General features: G+C 52.9%; 2 protein-coding genes across 6 annotated transcripts; one reads left to right on the top strand and one right to left on the bottom strand.

Annotated features, from left to right (window-relative positions):
- On the bottom strand, positions 2,149 to 6,186 carry TUFM (Tu translation elongation factor, mitochondrial). The gene is made up of 10 exons (XM_018040185.1): positions 6,006 to 6,186; positions 5,708 to 5,902; positions 4,799 to 4,965; positions 4,469 to 4,573; positions 4,215 to 4,379; positions 3,950 to 4,082; positions 3,762 to 3,866; positions 3,494 to 3,645; positions 3,284 to 3,403; positions 2,149 to 2,518 (listed from the first exon to the last, which is right to left on the bottom strand). The coding sequence occupies exons 1-10, from the start codon at positions 6,046 to 6,048 to the stop codon at positions 2,345 to 2,347; spliced, it is 1,359 nt and encodes a 452-aa protein (XP_017895674.1). The 5' UTR covers positions 6,049 to 6,186; the 3' UTR covers positions 2,149 to 2,344.
- On the top strand, positions 14,545 to 23,297 carry SH2B1 (SH2B adaptor protein 1). 5 transcript variants are annotated; one of them, XM_018040183.1, is made up of 10 exons: positions 14,856 to 15,029; positions 16,973 to 17,997; positions 18,597 to 18,698; positions 18,930 to 19,021; positions 19,133 to 19,308; positions 20,856 to 21,059; positions 21,254 to 21,465; positions 21,603 to 21,774; positions 22,230 to 22,329; positions 22,513 to 23,297. In XM_018040183.1, exons 2-10 carry the CDS (start codon positions 17,062 to 17,064, stop codon positions 22,529 to 22,531), a joined length of 2,013 nt encoding a protein of 670 aa, XP_017895672.1. In that variant the 5' UTR covers positions 14,856 to 15,029; positions 16,973 to 17,061; the 3' UTR covers positions 22,532 to 23,297. The 5 variants fall into 5 exon arrangements, with proteins under 5 accessions (XP_017895668.1, XP_017895672.1, XP_017895667.1 ...); XM_018040179.1 differs by lacking the exons at positions 14,856 to 15,029; positions 22,230 to 22,329 and adding an exon at positions 14,545 to 14,847; XM_018040178.1 differs by lacking the exon at positions 22,230 to 22,329.

Here is a 23,356-nt window from a genome sequence, read left to right as displayed (position 1 = left end):
GCAGGCCTGCCATTGTCTCAAAGGCTGTTTTCTCAGCTCAGAACTGGCCTCATCGTGAGGTGTGACTTGAGGTTTTCATTTCTAAGGAAAGTGCTTCGTGAATGATGTCTAACTCTTTGTCCTAAAAAGTACACTTGTGTTTTGGGCCACCTGAGATAAGGGCCGGAGTGGTGCACAGCTGAGAGGTCTTGGTTGTGGGTGAAAGCTATATAGGATGAAGCTGCTAGTGAAAGTGGCAGGTGGGCTGGGTTGAGCCAGGCTGAGGGAAGCAGGGGCTGGATTAGAAAGATGGGGGCCAGGTATGGGATGGAGAAACAATAGGCTCCAGGAGGAGTTTGGAATTCTTTACTAGTAAGAACTGGTATTCGTTTCTTGCCTGTTTCTTACAGGTAGAGGATAGAGAATGGGACTGATCTGTAGCCTCTAATTGGTTGTTAAGAAGGGGCAGGTTGGGGACTTCCCTGTTGGTCCAGTGGCTAAGACTGTTTCTAATGCAGGAGGCCCCAGGTTTGATCCCTGGTCAGGGGACTAGAGTCCACATGCTGCAAGTAAGACCTGGTGCAGCCAAATGTTTTTTAAAAACGCAGATGTGCAGTCCCAAGTGACAGAGCTCTCCAACTGGGGTTGGGAGGCCTTAATGGAAATAGCAGCAGGAAAGCCTTCAGGTGGGCTCCAGATGTCTGCAGTGCAGATGGAGACCTGGTTTCTATAGTGCTGGAGACGTACATAATTGCAGGTGTTCCTGGGTAGCCCTCTTAATTTATTCCTAAGAACAGAAATCTTAGGAGCTAGAAGGAACTTTAGCCTCCACCCTGACTGAATCTGCCTGAAAACTTTTATCAGCCTCTCATTGCACACTGAAGGTAAAACAAGTAATTATGCTTTACTGTTGGAGAGTACTTTTCATGAGATTGCTTTATGTGAAGTTTGCTTCTGTTTGCCTCGTTCTGGGCTTAAGAGCCTCCATTCTATTGTGCTGTTGGTGAGTAGGTTGTCTGTCCTGAGTATATTCATTTGTCAGGATACAAGTTTGAAAAGGTGCCATTAATCCCTGCTGAATGCCACCTGTGTTACTGGGGGTCATCCCAAAATCTCTATGATTTGATAAACAGACCTTGTTAATTTTAAATCTCAGTAATTAACATTAAAAATGAAACTTTCATTCTACAGTTTCTCACTCCTGTTTGGACTTGGTGATATGGTGGGGATAACCCATCAAGCCTACAAATTATTTCCCAAGTATAATATTCTATGTGCTGGGTCTAGAGTCAAGATAGAACACCCAGTACCCAGTATCAAGTTTAAATAAGGGTAGCTAGACATGAACAGGCTGGTGACTACTCAAAGAGACCAGGCACCTGAACTGGGCCCAAGCTATAACCGTTTGACCAATATCTCTAGGAATAGCTAACATTTAGCCTGTTTTATGTAGCATTTTGCTAAGCAATCGAAATTAAGAGATGCTCCTTGGAAGAAAAGCTATGACAAACCTAGACAGCATATTGAAAAGCAGACTTGACTTTACAGGTCCATATAGTCCGAGCTGTGGTTTTTCCAGTAGTCATATATGGATGTGAGAGTTGGACCACAAAGCAAGCTGAGCACCAAAGAATTGATGCTTTTGAACTGTGGGGTTGATGAAGATTCTTGAGTCCCTTGGACAGCAAGATCAAACCAGTCAGTCCTCAAGGAAATCAGTCCTGAATATTTATTGGAAGGACTGATGCTGAAGCTCCAATATTTTGGCCATCTGATGGGAAGACAGAGGATGAGAAGGTTGGATGGCATCACCAACTCGATGGACATGAGTTTGAGCAAACTCCGGGAGTTGGTGATGGACAGGTGTACTGCAATCCATGGGGTCGCAGTCAGATACCACTGAGCAACTGAACTGAACTGAAGCAATCATAGAAAGCTCACTAGGATAGCCTTCAGTCCTTTAGTTTCTCTACCTTCCTCATGTTGCCACAGCACTGCTTTAAGACGAGAGCTCTTCCACCAGGTACCAGAGATGAACTCGTGAGGCTAGAGAAGTACTCTCAGTTCAAATGGCTCAGGGATCACTCCCAAGCTCATGTATCCTGGGCTTCAGCTCCATTTCTATATCCCCCACCCTCCCAGAGTACAAATGACACAGGACACACAGGCTGTCTTTCTATTCACAGAACAGTTTATTGACCTACCTCACCTGGCCAGCCACATGGCCCTTGGACCAGGGGAAGTATCTAGCTGCAATTCAGCTGGGCCACAGCCTCTGCCCTGCAAAGAGGGCCACAGAGGCAAGAGAGAACGCTGGCCAGTGCAGCCCTGAGCACAAGAGAGCCCCAGCAGCAGAGGTCCAGACTCAACTCCACTTGATGTTCTTGTCCTCCTCGGTCATGGCCGGTGTGTCAGTGACGAGGCCAGTGCCGATGGTCCGGTTGCCATCCCGCAGGGTGAAACGCTGGCCTTTCTCCAAGATCATTGGCTGCCGCAAGATGAGCGTGAGCTTCAGGTCCTCCCCAGGCATGGCAAGCTCCTGAAAGGCAGACACAGACCATGTTTCAGGGCACCTTCACTTCCTGTTGGTTACCAAGGTTAAAGGTTATGGGAAAATGCAGCAGGGTGATTCTGGGGAAACTTCTGTCCTAGCTGTTAGGCATATGCAAAGGCAGAAAAGGACTCATGGGACTTCCTTGGTGGTCCAGTGGTTAGGAATCTGCCTGTCAATGTAGGGGACATGGATTCGATCCCTGATCTGGGAAACAAGATCCCACGTGCCATGGGGCAACTAAGCCCCTGTGCCACAACTACTAAAGCCCACATGCCCTAGAGCCTGGGCTCTGCAACAGGAGAAGCCACCGAAATGAGAAGCCCGTGCACTGCAACTGGAGAGGAGCCCCCACTCTCCCAACAGCAAAGCCTGTGCAGTGCAACGAAGACCAGGGAGGCCAATAAACAAGCTATAAAGATAAAAATTAAAAAGGACTAGCCATTAGCGTCTCTAAAGCTTTTCTTGAGGGGAAAAAAAAAAAAAATTGTTTATAAAATTTGGGGTTATGCAGGTCTTGGGCTCAAGACTTCTCTTGAGCCTTTACGTAAAATACAGTGGAACTCTCTACTACAGGAACTCTGCTGGGGAATCTGTGTGGGTCAATGCTAACACAGCTAAGAAACCCTGGAAGAGGATTTGTTCCGCCTGAACCCACTGATCTGACCCTTCCATCACCAGCTCTCCTCTTGCACCATCAGCCAGGCTTTCTTCACCAAGGAAAAGTCACCCCCACTGCCATACACATCATACCTTCCCCGGAGGTAAGATGATCCGACAGGCCATGTCCCAAGTCAGGGAGAACATGACAGGCATGAAGTGGGATACAAAAGGCTTGTGGCGGCCACCCTCTTCCTTGCTGAGGATGTACACCTGTGAGAAGGAGCGAGAACATGGGTGAAGCCGGGCCTGGCTGGAAGCACCGACTCTCCACAGTGCCTGCTCATCACCTAGAGCCCTCACCTGTGCCTCCACCTTCTGGTGGGGCTGGATGGAACCTGGCTTGGCCATGACCAGGCCACGTCTCAGGTCCTCCCGCTTTAAGCCTCGGACCAGGGCCCCAAGGTTGTCGCCCGCCTCTGCCCTATCCAGGCTCTTGTGGAACATCTCAATGCCTAAGAGAGGGGAGACACGTGGGAGAAGGGTGTGGGGGCAGAGGGAAGGCATGGGGGGGTCTGCGGGGGGGATATGTCATCCTAGAGGCTCTGGGTCCCAAGGCTGCCTCCTGTACCTGTCACCACAGTGCGAATATTCTTGCTGTGTCCCAGGAATTCACACTCGTCTCCTTTCTTCAAAATGCCACGTTCGAGCGTGCCTGTCACCACTGTGCCCCGGCCTGGGAGGGAACAGGACAGGGCATCAGGGACACCGGATGAAGCGGCAGAGAGGGGAAGGGAATGCAGTGAGCCAGGTCCTCACCGGGGATCGAGTACACTGACTCCACGGGCAGCAGGAAAGGCTTCTCCAGGTCCCGGGTGGGCACTGGGATGTATGTGTCCACAGCATCCAGTAGCTTCTGCACGGACTTCAGGCCTAGCTCGGGGTCACGTTGCTATGAGCGGGAAGTGACAGGACTCTGAAACTTCCATTCTGCTCTTCTTACTTGCCCAGAGCCAGGCCCTGGACTCAGAGCAGAGCTCTGGGTGCCCATCCAGCCCCCTCCCCAGCCTGACCCCGCCTTCACCTCAAGGGCACAGAGGGCAGAACCGACAATGATTGGAGTCTCCTCCCCTTTGTAGCCAAACTCAGTCAGCAGTTCCCTGATCTCCAGCTCCACCAGCTCCACCATCTCAGAGTCCTGCACAGCGTCCGCCTTATTCACATACACCACCACATGCTCGACACCAATCTGCAGGTGAGAAAGACACACAGACGGTGTCCTGAATGGCCCAATACCCGCCCGCCCCTCCTTCCACCCCTTCCCAGGCTCTTGAGTACCTGTCTGGCTAGCAGTAAGTGTTCCCGGGTCTGGGGCATGGGGCCATCATTGGCTGCCACCACCAGGATGCAGCCGTCGAGGGGGGCAGTGCCTGTGATCATATTCTGGGGAGAAAGAGGAGAGGAAGTAGTGCAATTCCATGACCTCCTCCACTCCCCAGCCACCTAGCTAAGCACAGACACTTCTTTACCACCTGCTGTGACTGGCCAGGCCCACAGATCCAGGATCTCCAACCCATACATCTCAAATATCTTAACCTCCTCCCCACAATCCTAACGTTTTTCCTGAGGGGGGCAGTTCCCAAGCCCTGTCCCCAGCGGCTCTCTCACCTTAACGTAATCTGCATGACCGGGGCAGTCAGTGTGGGCATAGTGGCGGGCGGCTGTGCTATACTCCACATGAGCCGCATTGATTGTGATACCTCGGGCTCGCTCCTCTGGGGCGTTGTCAATCTCTTCGTACTTCTTAAACTTGGCCCCACCTCCCTCCGCTAAAACTAAGGGAAGGAAAGGAACACACTTTTCAGCAAGGCCCTTTCCACTTTATAAGAGGACAGTCTAGGAAAAGCAACCTTCCAAGATACCCTCCTTCAACTCCTGGGACTAGTAACTCCAGATCAGAAAGAAAGGTTATAGAGCCTCAAGGGCTAGCCCTGTGACTTCTCTAGGCCAACAGTTCTGCTTACAGGGCACCTTCCTAGGGCTGGAGGGAGGCCACTGGGGGGGTCCCCCAACTTATGCATCAAAAACTTCGTGTTCACGGGAAATCTGTCTTCTGCATCCTACAGTGTACTGTCCGCCCAATTTCTGGCGCCTTGTGCCCTGGTAAGTCACTTCAGTCGTGTCCGACTCTGTGCGACCCTATGGACTGTAGCCTGCTAAAACTAAGGGAAGGAAGGGAACACACTTTTCAGCAAGGCCCTTTCCACTTTAGAAAAGGACAGTCTATGGACAGGCTCTTCTGTCCATGAGATTCTCCAGGCAAGAATACTGGAGCTAGATTGCCATTCCTTTCTCCAGGGGATCTCCCCGACCCCAGGGATCGAACCGGCCTCTCTTACGCCTAACCTGCATTGGCGAGAGGGGTTTTTACCACTAGCGCCACCTGGGAAGCCACCTGGCGCCTTTGGGGCAGCACCAAACACCTAGGCAGTTCCTCCGCGGGCCCCGCCCCCTTGGCTCCAAGTCCCACCTGCAGAGCAGGCGTTGCTGGAAGCCCCCCAACCCAACCCCACTTACTTTTCGTGATGGCCGCGGTCAGGGTGGTCTTGCCATGGTCTACATGGCCGATGGTACCCACGTTCACATGGGGCTTGTCACGTACATAGGTCTTCTTGGCCTCCACAGCCAGGCCACGGCACAAGACGGGCAATGCCGGGGCCTTCAGCTGCCGCAAAAGACCCTGCAATAGTGGTGCTGGGCCGGCGCCGAGACCTGCCGGGGCAGATGCCTGGAGTCACCGCGCAGGTCTGAGCCCGGCCGCTCCCGACGACCCCCACGTGAACCCGGGGCTCCGTGGCCCTCCCCGCCCCCTCACCGCTGAAAAGGGGCGTCGCGCGCAGCAGGGTAGCGGCCGCCATTGTGGTCGTACTGGCGCCGTAGAGAGTACCGGGCACGGGGGCCGGCGCGTGCAGCTGGGAAAGGGCAATTGCGGATGGAAGTCGCTTCCGGCGGAAGTTAAGACCGAGAGGGCAAGTCTGGGCCCCTCTAGCCTCCAATCTCTATGGCCCTGTGAACTTCCGGGCGCGCGACAGAACCCGTCCGGGAAAGTGCTGATGGTGGTAAGGTGGGGAAGCTTTCCACGGCGCCCTCCAACCTCGCGGTCTCAGGAGCCACGCAGTTCTCTCTGGTGGCGCCGGGAGGCGATGTGGAGCATCTCATAGCGCGCCTACGCCCCGGAGGCTCATGGGCGTTGTAGTTCCCAGGGCAGTGAGTTGTACTGGCACGTATCGTGGGAGGGCGAGGCCAGGTCCGGAGGGACGGTCCAGGCCTTCTTGAAGCAGAGGCAGCGGCCCCGGCGTGGATGACTCCGGAACGTCTTGGCCCCGAACCACTTGGAGTCCAGTCCGACCCGCCACGCGGGTCTGACGACAGATCTGGCGGCCTTGTGTCGCAGCTGGAGGTAGGACCAGCCGCTGCGGCCAGGCTGAGGGAAGACTCCCGAGAACCTGTTGGGGGTGGGTCTCTAGTGTGACCCACCTCTCTTTTAAGCCTTTGTTTTCTTATCTGTGAAGTGGGAATAGTATCTACTTCACAGGAAGATCCTGACATCTAGCTCTGAGAGGAAATGAGCTGGGCAAGAGGCAGAAAAGGGGTCCAAAAGCCTCCGGGTCCTACAGTCTTCGAGACCCTCCCCTGGCTCAAATGCCCTCCCCGCTGGCTCACAGCCTGCGGGGACAGAGTTTCCTGTCCACCCCTGTCGCCCCTCAGCAGGCCAGAGAGTAATTCTCTGGATCGTCGGTCAACCCACCCGGTTTTACAGATGACCAGGTGAGAAACCAACTTCTTGTGCCTTTAAGGGCAGCCTGAGTTGTCTTGTTCCCGCTGTGTCCCTGGCACCTACCACAGGGCGGGGCACTCAGTGAGTGCTCAGTTAATGTCTGTTGACTGAATGAATGAGTGCAAGGATAGTAAATGACCTTTAACTTTCACATCCATCATCTCATCACCGTGGGATGATAATAGCAGCTGCTTAACCTTGATTAATGTTTCCGAAACTCATCAGCTCCTAAGACTCAGCTGATGGTGTCTGTTTCAAATAGATTCCTTAATTCCTCCCTTGGAGATTATGATTCAGTAGTATCTGGGTACAGACAAGAAAACCACATTTATTTTTAATACTCCTCTTAAACTCATAGGAGTTTGGGGGACTCAGAATTAGAGCTTTTCATGGTTCAGGCGTTGTGCTTCATGTTGCTTCTCATTCAGTATCACATTCAATGTTATCCTGTGTGATAGGACCCCATTTTACTAGTGAGAAAACTCAGCATCACGGTAATTAAGGAACCCAACACAGCTAAACTCCAAAAAAGTGTGCAATTAGCCACTTCACTGAACTATAACTGTCATTTTACAATGAGAAACTTGCTAAGACTTCTGTCTTCCTGGCCCTCTAAACCCATCAGCTTTGATGAGAAAGGGCTTGTACAATATGAAAGGGTTCTCCTTGTCCCCAACCTGAACCTCAGTCATTCCACTTCTAGAAATTTATCCTAAGACACTATCAGCCACTAACCAGGATATGAAATATTGGGGGCTGGTACTTAATGCTTTCTTTTTTAGTGGTGCTATATTTATTTTAATGTGTATTAGTTTGAAAGAAAGGCTGGCATTATAAATGTTGTATTTAAAAAAATGTTGAATCAATTTAAAAAAACAACACTTGGTAGATAAAATGGGTGATATGAATATATGGCAAATCTGGGGAGAGGTGTATGTGAATGACTGAAATTTGCAAAACAGTGCTCAGGAAAGAGTCCAGAGGGAGAGAATTTTTGTAGAGCTTTTGCCAGTTGCATCCTATGTCACAGGAGTCTGGATTTGCAGATAACAGAATTTACATGGGCCGGTTGGAAAACTGTGTCAAGGTGGTAGGCAGCCTACAGAATTGTGGAACGGGCTGAAGAAATGGATCCTAAGCCATAGGTCTGACCTGACCTGGTAAGAAAACTGCTTCTACTGACACTGCCACCAGACACTAAATGCCAGGACTTAGATTTGTCTGCAACAGCTGCTGCTCATGGTCCTGAAACCGCTTCTACATCAAGAAAGTGACCTTTGGGACTTCCTGGTGGTCCAGTGGTTAAGAATCTGACTTCCAGTGCAGAGGACTTGAGTTCAAGTCCAGATGGGGAACTAAATCCTACATGCTGCAGGGCAACTGGGCCTATGTGCCACAACTACTGAGCCGGTGGAGTGCTCTGGATCTGTAAGCCATAACAAGGATCCCACGTGCCACAACTCAGACCCGACACAGCCATAAATGAATAAATATTTTAAAAAGAAGGAGGAGACACCGAGGAGACAGACAACCTTCTGATTCTGGGAGTTGTTGGATCAGGATGGGAAGCCTGGAATTACCATGCCCATCATGCTCCCATCCATGGTGAAGCCAAAAATCCAGAAGTGGGCAAAGAGGATCTTAGAAGCCTGGACTCTACATGGTGTGAGATGACAAGTGTCTTTATTGTTTAAGGCAGATGGTGTTAGAGTTGTCTGTTACTTAAAGCCAAATACACCCTAACAGATAAGTCTGCCTTACAGCACTTGGACGTATTTCTTGGTGTCACTTGTCTGAGACTAAGTGACTTGAGTGGGGTGAGGACTGGGCTTCTTTATCTCCATATACTGTGTGCCTGGCCACAGCAGGTCTCTGTGCATACTTGCACTTGAACTGTTCACGAGCCTTCCAAATCGAAGGGTGCTACCACTGTGATGCTATGAAACTAACATACCCCAAACAGGACACTTTGTTTCTCCCATACTCTCTTTACATATCTGAATAAATGGCACCACATTTGTCCTTTTCCCCCAAACCTACATCTGTCCATTACCCAGTCCCACTGGTTCTCTCTCCAAAATAAATCTCAGTGTAACCGCTTCTCTCTCTCCCCTGTCAACACTGGGCTTCAAACTGGGATCATCTCTTGCCTAAGTTACCTCATGATCTCTCCAGTGGGTCCTCCAGCTTGTCCTTACTTTCAATATCTGTCAAATCCATCTTCCACACAACCAGATCAGTCTTTAAAATGTGAATCAGAAATGAATCCTCCCTCAGTGACTCCTTAGTACACGTGGAGTAAAATCCAAACTCCTACTTATTTAAATGGGTGAATTGTATGGCAGGTAAATTATATTTCAGTAACATATATATTTTTGTCAGTAAACATTAAGAAAAAAAAGTCCGACATTCTCCCTGGGGCCTGTGGCCTGGCATGGGCATGATCTAGCCCCTGTCCACCTCTCTGATCCCCATTTGGTACTTTCTTCTCACTCTCTCCAGCCACACTGGGCATCGTTCTGTTCCACAAACACCCCACGATTGCTTTTACCTCAGGGTCTTTGCAAATGTGCTTCCATCTTCCTGGAATGTTCTTCCCTGGAGCTTTCCCCACAGCTTGTTCCTTCTCGTCTTCCAACCTCACATGTCACCTCTTCTGACACCCTCTTACCAATGGTCCTCTTATTTTCTTGATAGCACCTAAATATCCAAAAGTATCTTAGTAGTTTGCTTGTTTGTTGGGTTTTGTTTTTTGTTACTTTTTTCTCTCTCACCAGCTCATGATACTAAGAACTTTTATTTTTTATTTTAGGAATAGTGTCTAACACTTAGGTCAAGAAACATTTGTTGAAGGAAGAATTTGTTGAATCATTTCAGTTGATCATTCAGGGAAGCATTGTGTTGGGCTTAAGTTTCTGTGTTTTCAGTGGAAAGCAAGTTTTGTATTCACATTCATTTAAAAAATACAAGCAAATCACTATAACTTCTGAGGCCTCTGCTTTATAAAATGGGGGGAGTGAAGAGGTAAAACTTTGATCTGTAAGGATTTTTTTTGTAGCTGTAACTTCTAAAAGGAGGTGGGGTCTGCTGTAATTGAAATGGGTTCTGGGCTGATCTATAACTTAGTGGCAAATTGGGGACTAGGACTTAGAGCCTTGTCCTTGGTACCACTCAACAGACTTATTGGAAACTCAGGGGCATCGTTCACTCTTTTCAGGGGCTCACAAGTTACAGACACTTCTGTCACTCAGGATATTCCAGCCAGCCTGGCAGTGTCTCCTCAGAAATCCCTCTGGACATTCTCCTTGGAATTAACCCCACTGCACTGCCTTGGCTGGGTCAGCATCACCCCCCTCCTGGACCACTACACCCATCTCCTCTCTATGTCCAGTCTCAACGCTCCCATACTGGCCCTGAATATCCTTCCAAACACAGAACTCCAATCACACTCATGTCACTCAGATGTGACTGGAGACATTCCAGTTGGAAACACTCTGTGAAGCTCACACAAAAGCTGCTAAATAAAAGGCACTTGAGAGGCTGCCTCAGTGCGTTGGCCTTGCATAGCTTCTTAGAGGAGGCTACACTTTGGTGCCTGAAACCAGAGGAGGAAGACTGGCAGAAGTTGGGGAAATGGCGTGCGTAATACCAGAGACAAACCTAAGTGAAGGTGGAGTATGTTAGCTGTCAGAGTGTTCTGATTGAGCAAAGCATGATTTACTTGGAAGGACAGGAAGTTCTGGCCAAAACACTTAAGGCCGAACTTGACATCTCCATCTCTTGGGGTGGGGGAGGGTCCAGATGACCTCCAGAAGAAGCCGAGCAACCAATTCCCCCTCAGTGAGAGACTGGTTTTCCTTTGACGAACCACCCTCTGCTGTGCTCAGCCCATGGAGTTTGATTGGAGCTCAGCCCATCCCAACCTCAGGTGATTGATCGGTCCATGATCCAGTGTTTACCAATCAACCTAATCTATCCTTCACGGTCACAACTGTCCATTCAGGGTTAGTATTGTGTTTCAACCCCCACTGGTGACCTGAAGTTCAGTTCTGGCACTTACTGCCCAGAGTTAGCAGAGACCCCGCAAGGTAAGGGCTCACTCCACAAGACTGCCCCCACTTCAGATGCCAGCTGCAAGTGGGGTCCCCTGGCTGTCTATCCTTGGCAAGCACCTACAGATCCGGGAGTGTCCATGAGCCCCCTGAGGCTTGATAATTTGCTAGAACAATTCACAGGGTACAGGAAAGCACTATACTTACATTTTAGTACAGTTACGATTATATTTTATAATTAAGGATACGTAAGGAAGAGCTAAATGAGGAGCTACATAGGGAGAAATCCTGGAGGGTCCACGTAGACTTGGGGCATATCACTCTCCCCACACATCAGTGTCTTCACCAACAAGAAGCCCCACTGAGCTTCAGTGTCCAAAGTGTTTATTAGGGGTTTCACTACTTAGGCACAATGGAGTAAATCACTGCCGTGTGACTGAGCTCAATCTTCAAGTGCCCTTCCCTCCCTGGAGATCAAACTGGCTCAAAATCCCAACCCTCTAATCATAAAGTTGGGGCTTCTGCTGACCAGTCCCCATCTTGAAACTATGTAGAGGCTTGCCATTAGTGATTTCATCAGCAAAAACTCAGGTGTGATCGAGGGGGCTCACAAGTAACAGACACTTCTGTTACTCAGGAAATTCCAAGAATTTTAAAAGCTCTGTGTTAGGAACCTGCAACAAAGACCAGACAAATTCCTTATTATACAAAAGATGGGCACTGGGTGACCCAAGCTGAGCTGATGAGGTGCAGCCCTACTGCACTTGAGCTAGAATAATTGGAAAAGCTATGACCTGTCTCTGCTGGGACCATGAAGCTAGTAGAATGTAAACTTGGGACTCTGGTGGCCATCTTGCTCCCTGGGAGAGGGCAGTCTGCTTGAGAAGGAAGATAACCCAGAGGAAAGCAGAGCTAAGAGACAGAGCAAGTTCACATGGACCCTGTTTGAGTCTCTGGCTCCTGCCATGCCTCACGTCATTCTATCTCTGATTTTTTTTTTTTTTTGCCATGCCACATGAGGTCTTCCTAGACCAAGGATGGAACCGTGCCCCCTGCAGTGGAAGCAGGAGTCTTAACTGCTGGACTGCCAGGGAAGCCCATACCTCTTACTTTTTAATTCTGTGAACCAACAAACTCCCCCTCTTTTAGGACCTTAAATGGCGTAGGGGAGGCGGTGGTCCGATTACTTGTAGCTGAAAGCATCCTGAATGTTACATCCCCTGTTCCTAAGGAGGAAGAAGTGTTTTGCTTTTCACATTAACAGCTTGCTTAACCTGGGCTCTGGACCCATCCTTCCCCTGGGGTGGTAATTGAAACTTCACTCCTTCAATTACCATCCCTTCTACTGGATCCTCTCTCCTAAGACTTCAGACAGAAAATCCGCTTCCCTCAGGATATAAACAAACAAGCAAACCTTTCCATCCTCTACAATCCTCCATATCTCCTTCCCTTTTTGGCCAAACTGTGTAGGATAACTTCACATTCCTACCCCCACTTGTTCACCTTCCATTCATCCCTCAGTCTGCTACCATTGGCTTCTGCTTCCTTCACTTCCCTAAAAATGACTCTCAACAAAGTCACTAAGCAATCTAAGTCAATGTTTTCTATAGGAGACAACAGCAAGGCCCAGTCCCATGGATCCCTTGTCATTTGTGTATAAAGTGTTTGCTCAAACCACCCCACCCCACCCAATTTACACGCATGCTCACATGCACAGGCTCTTATTACCACACCCCCTGGTCTTTGGTGTGTGGTGTTTTTTCATACAATTAGACCTTCTAGATGTTTTTTCTTTTTCTTAAGAACTGTCCTGTCCTCAGGCTACTGGAAGCTTTGCCTTGATGAAGTGCCTGAGAATTGACATCTCCCAGGGGAAGCCCTAGTTAACAGCTGAAGAATGTTGGTACAGGAAAGGTCCAGCTCCCTTGTTTCTGGATAAATCTGAGTCACAACTTACATCCAGAACTTCCCTGAGGAATCAAGCTGAACTGCTCTCACACATTCTCTGAGATCACACGTTCTCTCAGTTTCCTCTCCTGCCCCTCCCACTTTTTTACTAGTTTCTCCTGGTAGCACTTTAAAAAAAAACATCATTTGCACACAAATTCTCATCTCTGGGTGTGCTTCTGGAAAACCTGATCCAAGACATCCTGGCACTTTCTACTTTTTTTTTTTTTTTTTTTTTTTGCCTGCCCGTTAAATGTGGTTTCCCTAAATTAACTTCTAGGCCCTCTTCTCTCTACAGGTATTACCAGGACAATCTAATTCATGTCCATGGCTTTAAACACTACTTGTGTCTGATCACGGATCACACTGCTGAGACTGTAGATCTGTCTGCTGGACAGCTCCACCTAGTTGTCCTCAGACATCTCTTACACCAATACAGTAAGTCATTAGGCACATGTGACTATTTTAATTAACTAAAAAAACCCTTCAGTTCCTTAGTCACACTAGCCACATTATAAGTGCTCAAAACCCACATGTGGCTAGTGGCTACCACACTAGGCAGTCCTGATAGAGAACATTTCAGTCATTGCACAGTTTACTGGACAGTTTAGACAATATTTCCAAACCTAATTCATCATCACTAGCCCCTTTCTGTATTCCCCACCTTGTCTCTCTTCTGGACAACAATGGGCCAACTACAGAGAAAGGGTGTGTGAACCTGTCAGGGAGGAGGGGGGTGATCACAGAACTAGAGTCCTTTCCACTGACATCTTCTGAACTGGAAAGACGGATGGACGAAGATGGTGACGAAGACCTTAACTTCAAAGGCCATCTGGTGAGCTGATGCTAATACGGTTAGAGCTGGGGGAGCGATGGGGACTAAGACTGACTAGGCCAAGTCTTTGTGTTTCAGGAATAGCAAGTGATCCAAGCCAATCAGCTAAAGTCAGTTCTGGAAATTTTACTGCAAATCTCAGAGGAAAAACATACCCCTACAAGAGTTGCTAGGCTATTAGGACTTAAGTTTGGAGCTATAGAAACCTATTTTGCCACTAAGAGAGGCACGGGGAGAGCTCAGTCTAGAGGTGAACCACAGGTTCCTGATATCTTTTGGCCCTTTTATTCAGCTGTTCCTGAAGAAACTTGATCCATTCTTTTCAATGGCTTGAGTCCAAAGAGTCCCTTATTGCTTAGGCCAGTGGAGCTGGGTCAATGAGAGATCTGAGTGACTAGGATCTCATCGTGCTCATGATTTCAACTGCCCTCTACTACACCTTAATACCGTCTCAATTTCTACATCTGGCCTTGAGGTCTCTCCTGAGCTCCAGACTGTATATCCAACTGTCTCCTGACGTCCCACAAACACGCCCAAAACTGACCTCATTATTCCTACCGCCCCCACTTCCATTTCCCAAGCTGAGAGATGGAATCTCCTGGAACATCCAGTACTTTGTCAAAGAAACCACCAAGGTCGTAAGTTCAAGCTCCGCCTCCTCTCAGGGCCTCATCAAGGTCACCCGCATCTTCCCTCCCCCAGCTCCTTGGGGGCGGTGCCCTCGAACCCCTCAGCGGCCCAGGACGGCGCTCTAGGCTGCGGCGGGCCCTTCAAAAACCCTTCTCAACTCGCTGGTTTCCGGTACCTGGCTCCTCTAGCCTCCGTCAGGCCCTCGAGACTCTACTCCACTAAAGTCCCTTCTCTATGGTTGACAGCTCTCCTTTGTCCCGACTTTCCTCCAGGAGGATGTTCTGGTAGGACCCAACCCCTTCTTATGGCTGTTCCTGCCGACCCTGGTAGGTGCAACTGGAGAAGTCACTGAGCCCTCCGAGACTCACATACTTTCAGCTCTGGAAGGGCTGCACGCAGTGGGAGGATGGCGGAAGTGAGTATGAAGGTGCCCTTCCTTCTCCCCGCTCTTCTCTATGGTCGCTTCCTACGGTGACGGGAAAAAGGGGGTCCCGGCGCCTGCGCAGAACCGGGCTGGGAGCTAGTCGCGGAGGGGGGGTGGGGCAGGAGCGGGAGCTGCCGCCGCCGCCGGAGCTAACCGCGGGGACCGAGATGCAGGTGGGACCGGAACCGGAACCCCCCTCTTCAAGTCCCTCTTCCCTCTCCGCGACCCGGCCCCGGCGCTTGCGAGGACCCTTGGGTGGGGGCGGGCGTGGGGGGGCTAGAGGCAGGAGGGGCGCCCGGCCCCGGAGAGTGCAGCGGACAGGGCTGCTTCCCTGGGGGCTGCGGCCCCGGGGAATGGGCGGGTAGAGGGTGTCCGGGGAGGAGGGTCGGGTCGGAGTGGATTGACCACCGGGTCCGGAGGGTCCGAGCCAGGAGCGGAGCCTGCACCCTCCACCACCCGCCCTTCGGGAAATATCAGAACTGAGCCAAGAGGCAGGTGCAGTGGGAAAAATGTATCTGAGTCCCGCTTGACGAAAGAGAAACTGACTCACGAGCTTAGGGCCCGCAGGGTCAGCGGGCCTGAAGGGGGGCTGTGTCTGCCTGTGGTGCAGAGGGTTGGGTGGGCCGGTGTGAGCTGAGGTGGCCTCTGCCTGGAGATTGGGCTCTCCTCTGCTGTGTGTACACCTCTTGGCTCGGTTCCCCCGTGCTCCATGACTCTTTCATCTCCTGGCGTCTTCTCGTTGGTTTGGAATTGCCCCTGTGGTTGGAGCCATCTGAGTGTGTAGGGTCCAAGCCAAAGAGAAAGGGGAGGGGGCGCTGACCTGGGTCTGAAGAGGAGTCTGGGGTTTGGGGAGACTTGCCTGAACTGCCTTCACCCCCTTGGTGCCAGTCATCTTCAAGTATAACATGGGGGAGGAACACTAACAGAGGAGCCATGGGCTTGTAAATTCGCTGCCCAGCTTTGCCACTAGCTAGTTGTAAGACCTTGGGAAGGCTCTTCCTTTTGCTGATTTCTCTTTGAGAAAATCAGAACCCCATAAAGATAGTAATAACGACTGTCATTTGCTGTGCACTTACTTTGTGTCAAGCCGGGACAGGTCCTGTTTAATTCTCCCAACAGTTCTAGGGGTTAGGGATCATTAGTCCTGTTTTATAAATACGAAAACCAAAGCTCAGAGAGGATGTGTAATTTGTTCAAGATCACCCAGCTAATAAGTGGCAGTGATGGAATTTCATCCTAAGTCTAACTCCAGAACCTATGGCCTTAACCACCAAGCTAACCAGCCTTTAGGGCACACTCCTCTGTGAGAGAAGAGGAAGGTGAGAAACCCAAGGCCCCAGCTCTCTGTTTTACCTTGCGGCCAGCAAAGACTCGCCCAGACCCAGCCCACACTGCTGTTGCCTCTGGGCCCCAGACTGGAGGGCCACCCAAGAAGTGGGCTCTGGCCCTTCCAAGCCTTCCAAGCTTTCCAAGTACAGTGCTTGGGTACTGGGCCCTGGGGTTGGCTTTCATCGGTCTGTCCTCAGTGAGCAACCTCCGTCCTCAGTGATGGACCATGGGAGGCAGGGTCTCTTAAGCTCCACAGGCCTGGCTCCCCTGCAGGCTGGGGCAGTGAGGGGCAGTGACTTGAGACGGGCACAGTCAGTCCCTGGGGACGAGGGCTGTGCCGTGGGAAGGACAGGAGACTTGGAGTTCTGAAACTCTCTGAGCTCCGGGTTCCTCTTCTGTTAAAGAGGTTGTTAAAACCTCTCGCAGGGAAAGGTAAGAACGGCAACTGGGAAGCAGGTGATAAATATCGAAGGATCATTTTAGAGAAGGGAGGGAACGTGAAACAGATTCCTGTTTAGAGGAAGGCGCTGTCCAGCCGTCCATCACACCTAGAGCTGAAGCCAGGGAATGTGGATCAGGGAGGCAGCAGGAGGAGGGGTGCAGGCTAGACATTGGAGTCGGGGGCGGGTGGGGGTGGGTGGTTGATTGGCTGGGGCCTGTGGGGCGCAAGGACCTGGGGAAGGGCAGGGAGGCAGTGTGGTGTGTGTTCCAGTTGCGCTCAGAGGAGGGGGTCTGGCCCCGTCCCACCTCAGCAGTGACTCCATATATGTGCCTCTTCCTTCTGCAGCTGCTGCCGCTCACCCCGTGTCTTCTGGCCGCTTCTCTCTTTGCCGCCCCTCCCCACAAGCTCCCCCTCTCCGCCTCCTGGGGGCCATCATGAATGGTGCCCCTTCCCCAGAGGATGGGGCCTCGCCCTCCCCTCCCCCGTTACCCCCGCCGCCTCCCCCGAGTTGGCGGGAGTTCTGTGAGTCCCACGCCCGGGCGGCCGCCCTGGATTTTGCCCGCCGTTTTCGCCTCTACCTGGCCTCTCACCCCCAGTACGCAGGGCCAGGGGCCGAGGCCGCCTTCTCCCGCCGTTTTGCCGAGCTCTTCCTGCAGCACTTTGAAGCGGAGGTGGCCCGGGCCTCCGGCTCCCTGTCACCACCCCTCCTGGCTCCTCTGAGTCCTGGTGTGGAGGTCCCGCCACACGACCTGTCCCTTGAGAGCTGCAGGGCGGGTGGGCCCCTGGCTGTGCTGGGCCCTTCTCGATCATCTGAGGACCTGGCCGGCCCCCTCCCTTCCTCGGTCTCTTCCTCTTCTACGACCTCCTCGAAGCCGAAGCTCAAGAAGCGCTTCTCTCTCCGCTCAGTGGGTCGCTCGGTCCGCGGTTCGGTCCGCGGCATCCTGCAGTGGCGGGGGACCGTTGACCCGCCCTCTCCAGCAGGGCCCCTGGAGACAGCTTCGGGGCCCCCGGCGTTAGGTGGGAACAGCAACTCCAACTCCTCTGGCGGGGCTGGGACTGTCAGCAGGGGGCTGGTCAGCGACGGGACGTCCCCCGGGGACAGATGGACTCACCGTTTCGAGAGGCTGAGACTCAGTCGGGGTGGGGGGTCCTTGAAGGATGGTGCAGGCATGGTGCAGCGGGAAGAGCTGCTGAGTTTCATGGGGGCTGAAGAGGCTGCCCCTGACCCCGCCGGAGTGGGCCGGGGAGGAGGGGCAGCGGGGCCTACCTCAGGGGGCGGGGGGCAGCCTCAGTGGCAGAAGTGTCGCTTGCTGCTTCGAAGTGAAGGAGAAGGAGGAGGAAGTCGGCTGGAGTTCTTCGTACCCCCCAAGGTGAGGCCCAGCGGAGGTGGGGTGGCTGGGAGCAAGGGGTTGAGCAACCAGGGTGGTGGCTTGGCCCACATACCGAGCTATGCTTATTTGTTGTTTGTTTTTCAAAAAAATTTGTCTTTGTTTATTTGGCTGTGCTGGGTCTTCGTTGCTGCGTGGACTTTCTCTAGTTGTGGCAAAGGGGGGCGACTCTCGTGGTTTGCAGGCTTCTCACCGCAGTGGCTTTTCTCGTTGTGGAGCCCGTGGCTCTCGAGCGCTCCGGCTTCCGTAGTGTCGGCTCGCGGGCTCTGTAGAGCACAGACTCAGTCGTGTGGCGCACAGACTTGGTTGTCCCGCAGCATGTGGGATCTTCCCGGACTAGTGATCAAACCTGTCTCCCCTGCACTGGCAGGCAGATTCTTTACCAGTGAGCCACCCAGGAGGGCCTGGGTTTTTTAAAGCTAGCTCCTGACCCTGGGTTAGTCGCTGTGGGCACGACAGAGAAAGCAGTGTTACTTGTCTAATGCCCTTTAGGTGTGGAAGGAAGGCCAGATCTCTGGAGGGAGGGGAACGATTGTCTCTCCGCACCAACAGTCTGGGTCTTGTTCTCTCTCGCTGCCTAGGCGTCTCGGCCTCGGCTGAGCATTCCCTGCTCCACCATCACCGATGTGCGGACGACCACAGCCCTGGAGATGCCTGACCGGGAGAACACCTTTGTGGTTAAGGTAGGAGGCCTGGGCTCCCTGCCGTCTTGGAGCACTCACGTTAGAGAGAAAGCTCTTTTCGGACATTGAAGCAAGGGATACACGTACAAGGAAGGTGCCTTGAGAATGTGTCCCCAGGGCGGCGGCTTTTCTGGGAGCAGGGTGAGCAGGAGGATGTTCTTGCTCCTGTTAGGGGTGCACTAGGGCCTCGAGACCTGGAAGTGGCCTGTGGGCCTCCTCTTGTCCCCATAGGTGGAAGGCCCCTCGGAGTACATCCTGGAGACAGCTGATGCGCTACATGTGAAGGCCTGGGTGTCTGACATCCAAGAATGCCTGAGCCCAGGGTGAGGAGCCCGACTTCTGTCATTGAGGGGCCCAGGGGTGGGCTTGGGGAGCAGCTGTCTGCCTCTCCGCGGTGACTTGTCCTCCCAGCACCGTTTTCCCTGTCTCTGCAGACCCTACCCTGCTACCAGTCCCCGCCCCATGACCCTCCCTCTGGCCCCTGGGACCTCCTTCCTGACAAGGGAGAATACAGACAGCCTGGAGCCGCCCTGCCTGAACCACTTGGAGAGTCTGCCCAGCCAGGGCCTGCTGCTGGGACCCAGTGAGAGCAGCGACCGCCTTTCGCAGGGTAAGGGTGGGGCCTCAGAGCTGAGGACCCTGGGACCTGTTATGTAAGCCCCCCGGCCAGCAAGCCCGGGCCCTGGCCCTCTCTCCAGGCTCCGCTCAGCTGCCACCCACCAACATTTGACTTTTGTCCCTGAACAGGCCCAGCCACAGTTTACCAGTTAGAACCGTCATCATCACTGCCCCGACCCAAGCCCCAAGCCCACCCTTCTCCAGCGTTCTATCCCCGCCCCGTCACCTTCTCCTTCACCACTCTGGCCGGAGATAATGGTTCTCTTCTCCAAGCTCGCAGAACGCTGTGCACATCTTTGTTGTATTGTTGCTCTGCATCTCCATGCATGTGTTGATGGTGCTAGGATTTCTTTTGAGTCCCAACTTTTAAACACACACATAGGCTGTCCGCACACATAAACACAAAAAGATGTGTCTACCTGGCCCCAGCTCACCTTTCTAGACTCAACTACACTCTTCCGATCCTCCATTCTGAGCTTCAGTTTCACTGTACCTTGCACACAGCCTGTGTAAACAAATGTATTAAAGAATTTAGAGGCCAGAATGGACCTTACCAGGTCTTCAGTTCTGATCTCCTCATTTCTCAGGCAGCTAAGAGCAGAGAGGAGAAATGGCTTTTCTGAGGTCATCCAAGAATCACTGACAAAGACAAAGGCTATGCCAACTTGATCCTGAGCCACAGTGCCCTGCACCCCGCATATTCCTGTCCTCAGCACTAATATGTAGGACGCACCTGTAGGCTCCTGCCTGCTGCTCAGCAGACACTGAGGAGCTCCTAGTACCTCCTCGACCTAGGCTAGGCTCTGGGCAGGATGAGGAGCTCAGAGCTGCCCTGTGGGCTCACGGTCTAGCTGAGTTGACATCACTCCTAAAATACAGGGCTCCCACCTGGTGAGCCTGAACAGGAGGCCTTGGGAACTCAGGAGGAAGAGAATCAGGGAAGGTGGGCTAGATGAGGAGTTCCGCACAGGGGAGGAGAAAAGAACGTGGCTTGGAGAAAGGAGACGGTGTGAGCAGAGACCTGAGGTGGGGAGAGCCCTGGACGTCTGAGAAAGTTAGGCGGGATAATTGGGCTAAATCAGAGGACACGGGAATACAGGGTAACCTGAAGATCAGGCTGGTTAGGTTGACGGAATTCACAGAAGTAGAATCTTTGATGCCACTGAGAGTTGAGGGCTTTGTCCTGTAGACAAAGAAAGTACCTATTTTTAATGTGAAAATACTTGAGGGGTTCTACCCCCCAATTCTGCAACTATAGAGTTGCAATAATTTCAACTGTTGGTTCAGAAGAGTTGTCGGTACATTTGGATTCTAAGACCTTGTTGATATCACTGCAGCCCTTTCAGCAGTGTGTGAAGTATAAGTTAGGAGCCACCGATGAGAACCAACAGGCTCAGTGCCTGAAGAAGGAGCCAGCATTTCGGCGGGCTGACGCCAGTGCCCACAGGGTAGCCTGGCCGCTGGGGAAGTGGGTCTGGCAGACCAGTCCTCCCAAAAAGAAGCTTCAAGTTCTGTTTTACTCTCCCCTTTTTCTTCTAGGGGCCTATGGGGGCCTGTCAGACCGCCCCTCGGCATCCATCTCCCCCAGTTCCGCCTCCATCGCCGCCTCCCATTTTGACTCAATGGAACTGCTTCCCCCAGAGTTGCCCCCACGGATCCCCATTGAAGAGGGACCCCCAGCAGGGACCGTTCATCCCCTCGCAGCCCCTTACCCACCCCTGGACACTCCGGAAACAGCCACAGGTACCAGAGGTGTGAGTGTGTGTCTGCTTCCAGGCCTGGTGCCCACCTACCTAAAACTCTTGTCTTGGGATCCTCAGGGGTCCGACCTGGGGGGCTCAGGAGTAACCCATGAGGGAAGAGCAAGGCTTCTCTTCTCCTTGGGATCAGGGTGGCTTCCCTGACACCTGGTTTCCTTCCCTCTCTCTTTCCTAAAGGGTCCTTACTGTTCCAAGGAGAGCCAGAGGGAGGCGAGGGGGACCAGCCCCTCTCAGGGTATCCTTGGTTCCACGGGATGCTCTCTCGACTCAAGGCCGCCCAGCTAGTGCTGGCTGGAGGCACTGGCTCCCACGGGGTTTTCCTGGTACGTCAGAGTGAGACAAGACGGGGTGAATATGTCCTCACTTTCAACTTCCAGGGCAAGGCCAAGGTGAGTGCCTGAGGAGGAGGCTCCATTGCAGGCAGCGGGCCTGCGGGTCGAGTGGGGGAATGCTGCCATCGGGGGAGGAGGGTTCTGTGACTGGTAGGGCTCAGGCTCCCGTTTTATCCCACTCATCCCGCCCTCAGCACCTGCGTCTGTCGCTGAATGAGGAAGGTCAGTGCCGGGTCCAGCACCTGTGGTTCCAGTCCATCTTTGATATGCTCGAGCATTTCCGGATGCACCCCATTCCCCTGGAGTCTGGAGGCTCCAGTGACGTTGTCCTTGTCAGCTATGTCGTGTCCTCCCAGCGACAGCAGGGTGAGCAGAGCAGGTCTGCAGGGGAGGAGGTGCCCGTGCACCCAAGAAGTGAGGAGGTGTGTGTGCCAGCAAGCCGGGGTGGGGGGCCCAAGGAGGAGAGCGGGGGCAGAGGAGATGCCTGTGTGTTGGGTCTCTCGGGGAAAAGGAGCCCATGGGGACATAGGAAGGCAGCAGGCTCCATGCTGGAGCCGGGAGGAAGTGGAGAGCTGGGTTTCGCGCATTCCCATTCCATCGGCCCGTCTGTTCCATCGTCTGTCTGTCTCCTAGACGCGTCCTCCCTGGCCTTGTCTTTGCCCTCCATCACAGCCTCGCCTTGGGCCTGCCCTTCTTGGGGGTGCTCGGTCTGATCCCCCTCCCTCCTCCCTTGGTGTCTGATGTCCCTGTCTGATCTCTCCCTTTTCCCCACCCCCAATGTCCCATCTGTCCCCACGTTGCCCCTCCCCTACCCCCCCCAGGCCGGGAGCAGGCCGGGAGCCATGCAGGGGTGTGCGAGGGAGATCGATGCTACCCCGATGCCTCCTCCACCCTCATGCCCTTCGGAGCGAGTGACTGTGTGTAAGTGTGGTCCTCCTCTCACCGCCGCCCATGATCCATCTTCCATGGATGGGGGGATTGCTCAGGAGACGGGATCTGGGGGAGATAGCACATGGCTCCGGGGAGGGGATGAGCGAAGGGGAGGCTGCTCCAAGAGCTTGCCTCCCTCCACCATCAGTCTGTCTTCTTACCGTTCCTATCCAGAACCGAGCACCTCCCATGACCCACCCCAGCCCCCTGAACCCCCTTCATGGACAGATCCCCCACATCCTGGGGCAGAAGAGGCGTCGGGGGCGCCAGAAGTGGCGGCAGCAGCAGCCGCAGCAGCCAAAGAGAGGCAAGAGAAAGAGAAAGCGGGCAGTGGAGGGATCCAGGAAGAGCTGGTCCCCGTGGTTGAGCTGGTCCCCGTGGTTGAATTGGAAGAGGCCGTAGCCCCAGGCACGGAGGCCCAGGGAGGCGCTGGATCTGCTGGGGCCCCTGGGGTGACCCTGATGGTGCAGCTCCAGCAGTTACCACTAGGGGGCGACGGAGAAGAAGGGGGCCATCCCAGAGCCATAAATAACCAGTACTCCTTTGTGTGAGACACCCTACCCCACCCTCTCTCTTCTTGCTCCCCAGCCCTCAGTTGGTGAGATTGGGGCTGGGCTGAGACACAGAGGAGCAGTGAGAATCCCCTCGCCACATGCTTCCTGACCCTTGACGGCCAAGGGCATGTATGTTGGTACAAAAAGGTTCAAAAGCCCTAACTCCCCAGTTCATACACTACAGGTGCCCCATCCCCTGGGCAGGGGATTCAGGCTCCATTACCTCCCTAGGGGCTCTTACGGTCAGCCCCATCCCTGGGGGCCATTTCCCCATTAACCACCCCTCAGCCCAAGGAAGGGTGAGGGGGAAGGGCTGTCAGTTATATTAAGGTGGTTGTTCTTGTTGTTTTAAACAAAATGGAGAAGCATAAATAAATAAAAGGGTTTATCTCAGTTCCATTGTGATGGCTGTGGCCAGTGTTTGCAGTGGGGGGCTGGGACTGGCGGGTCAGGAAGGTAGCCCA

This window comes from Capra hircus, chromosome 25, assembly GCF_001704415.2.
Source record: "Capra hircus breed San Clemente chromosome 25, ASM170441v1, whole genome shotgun sequence".
Taxonomy (NCBI): domain Eukaryota; kingdom Metazoa; phylum Chordata; class Mammalia; order Artiodactyla; family Bovidae; genus Capra; species Capra hircus.
This window is presented reverse-complemented; position numbering and strand designations above follow the sequence as displayed.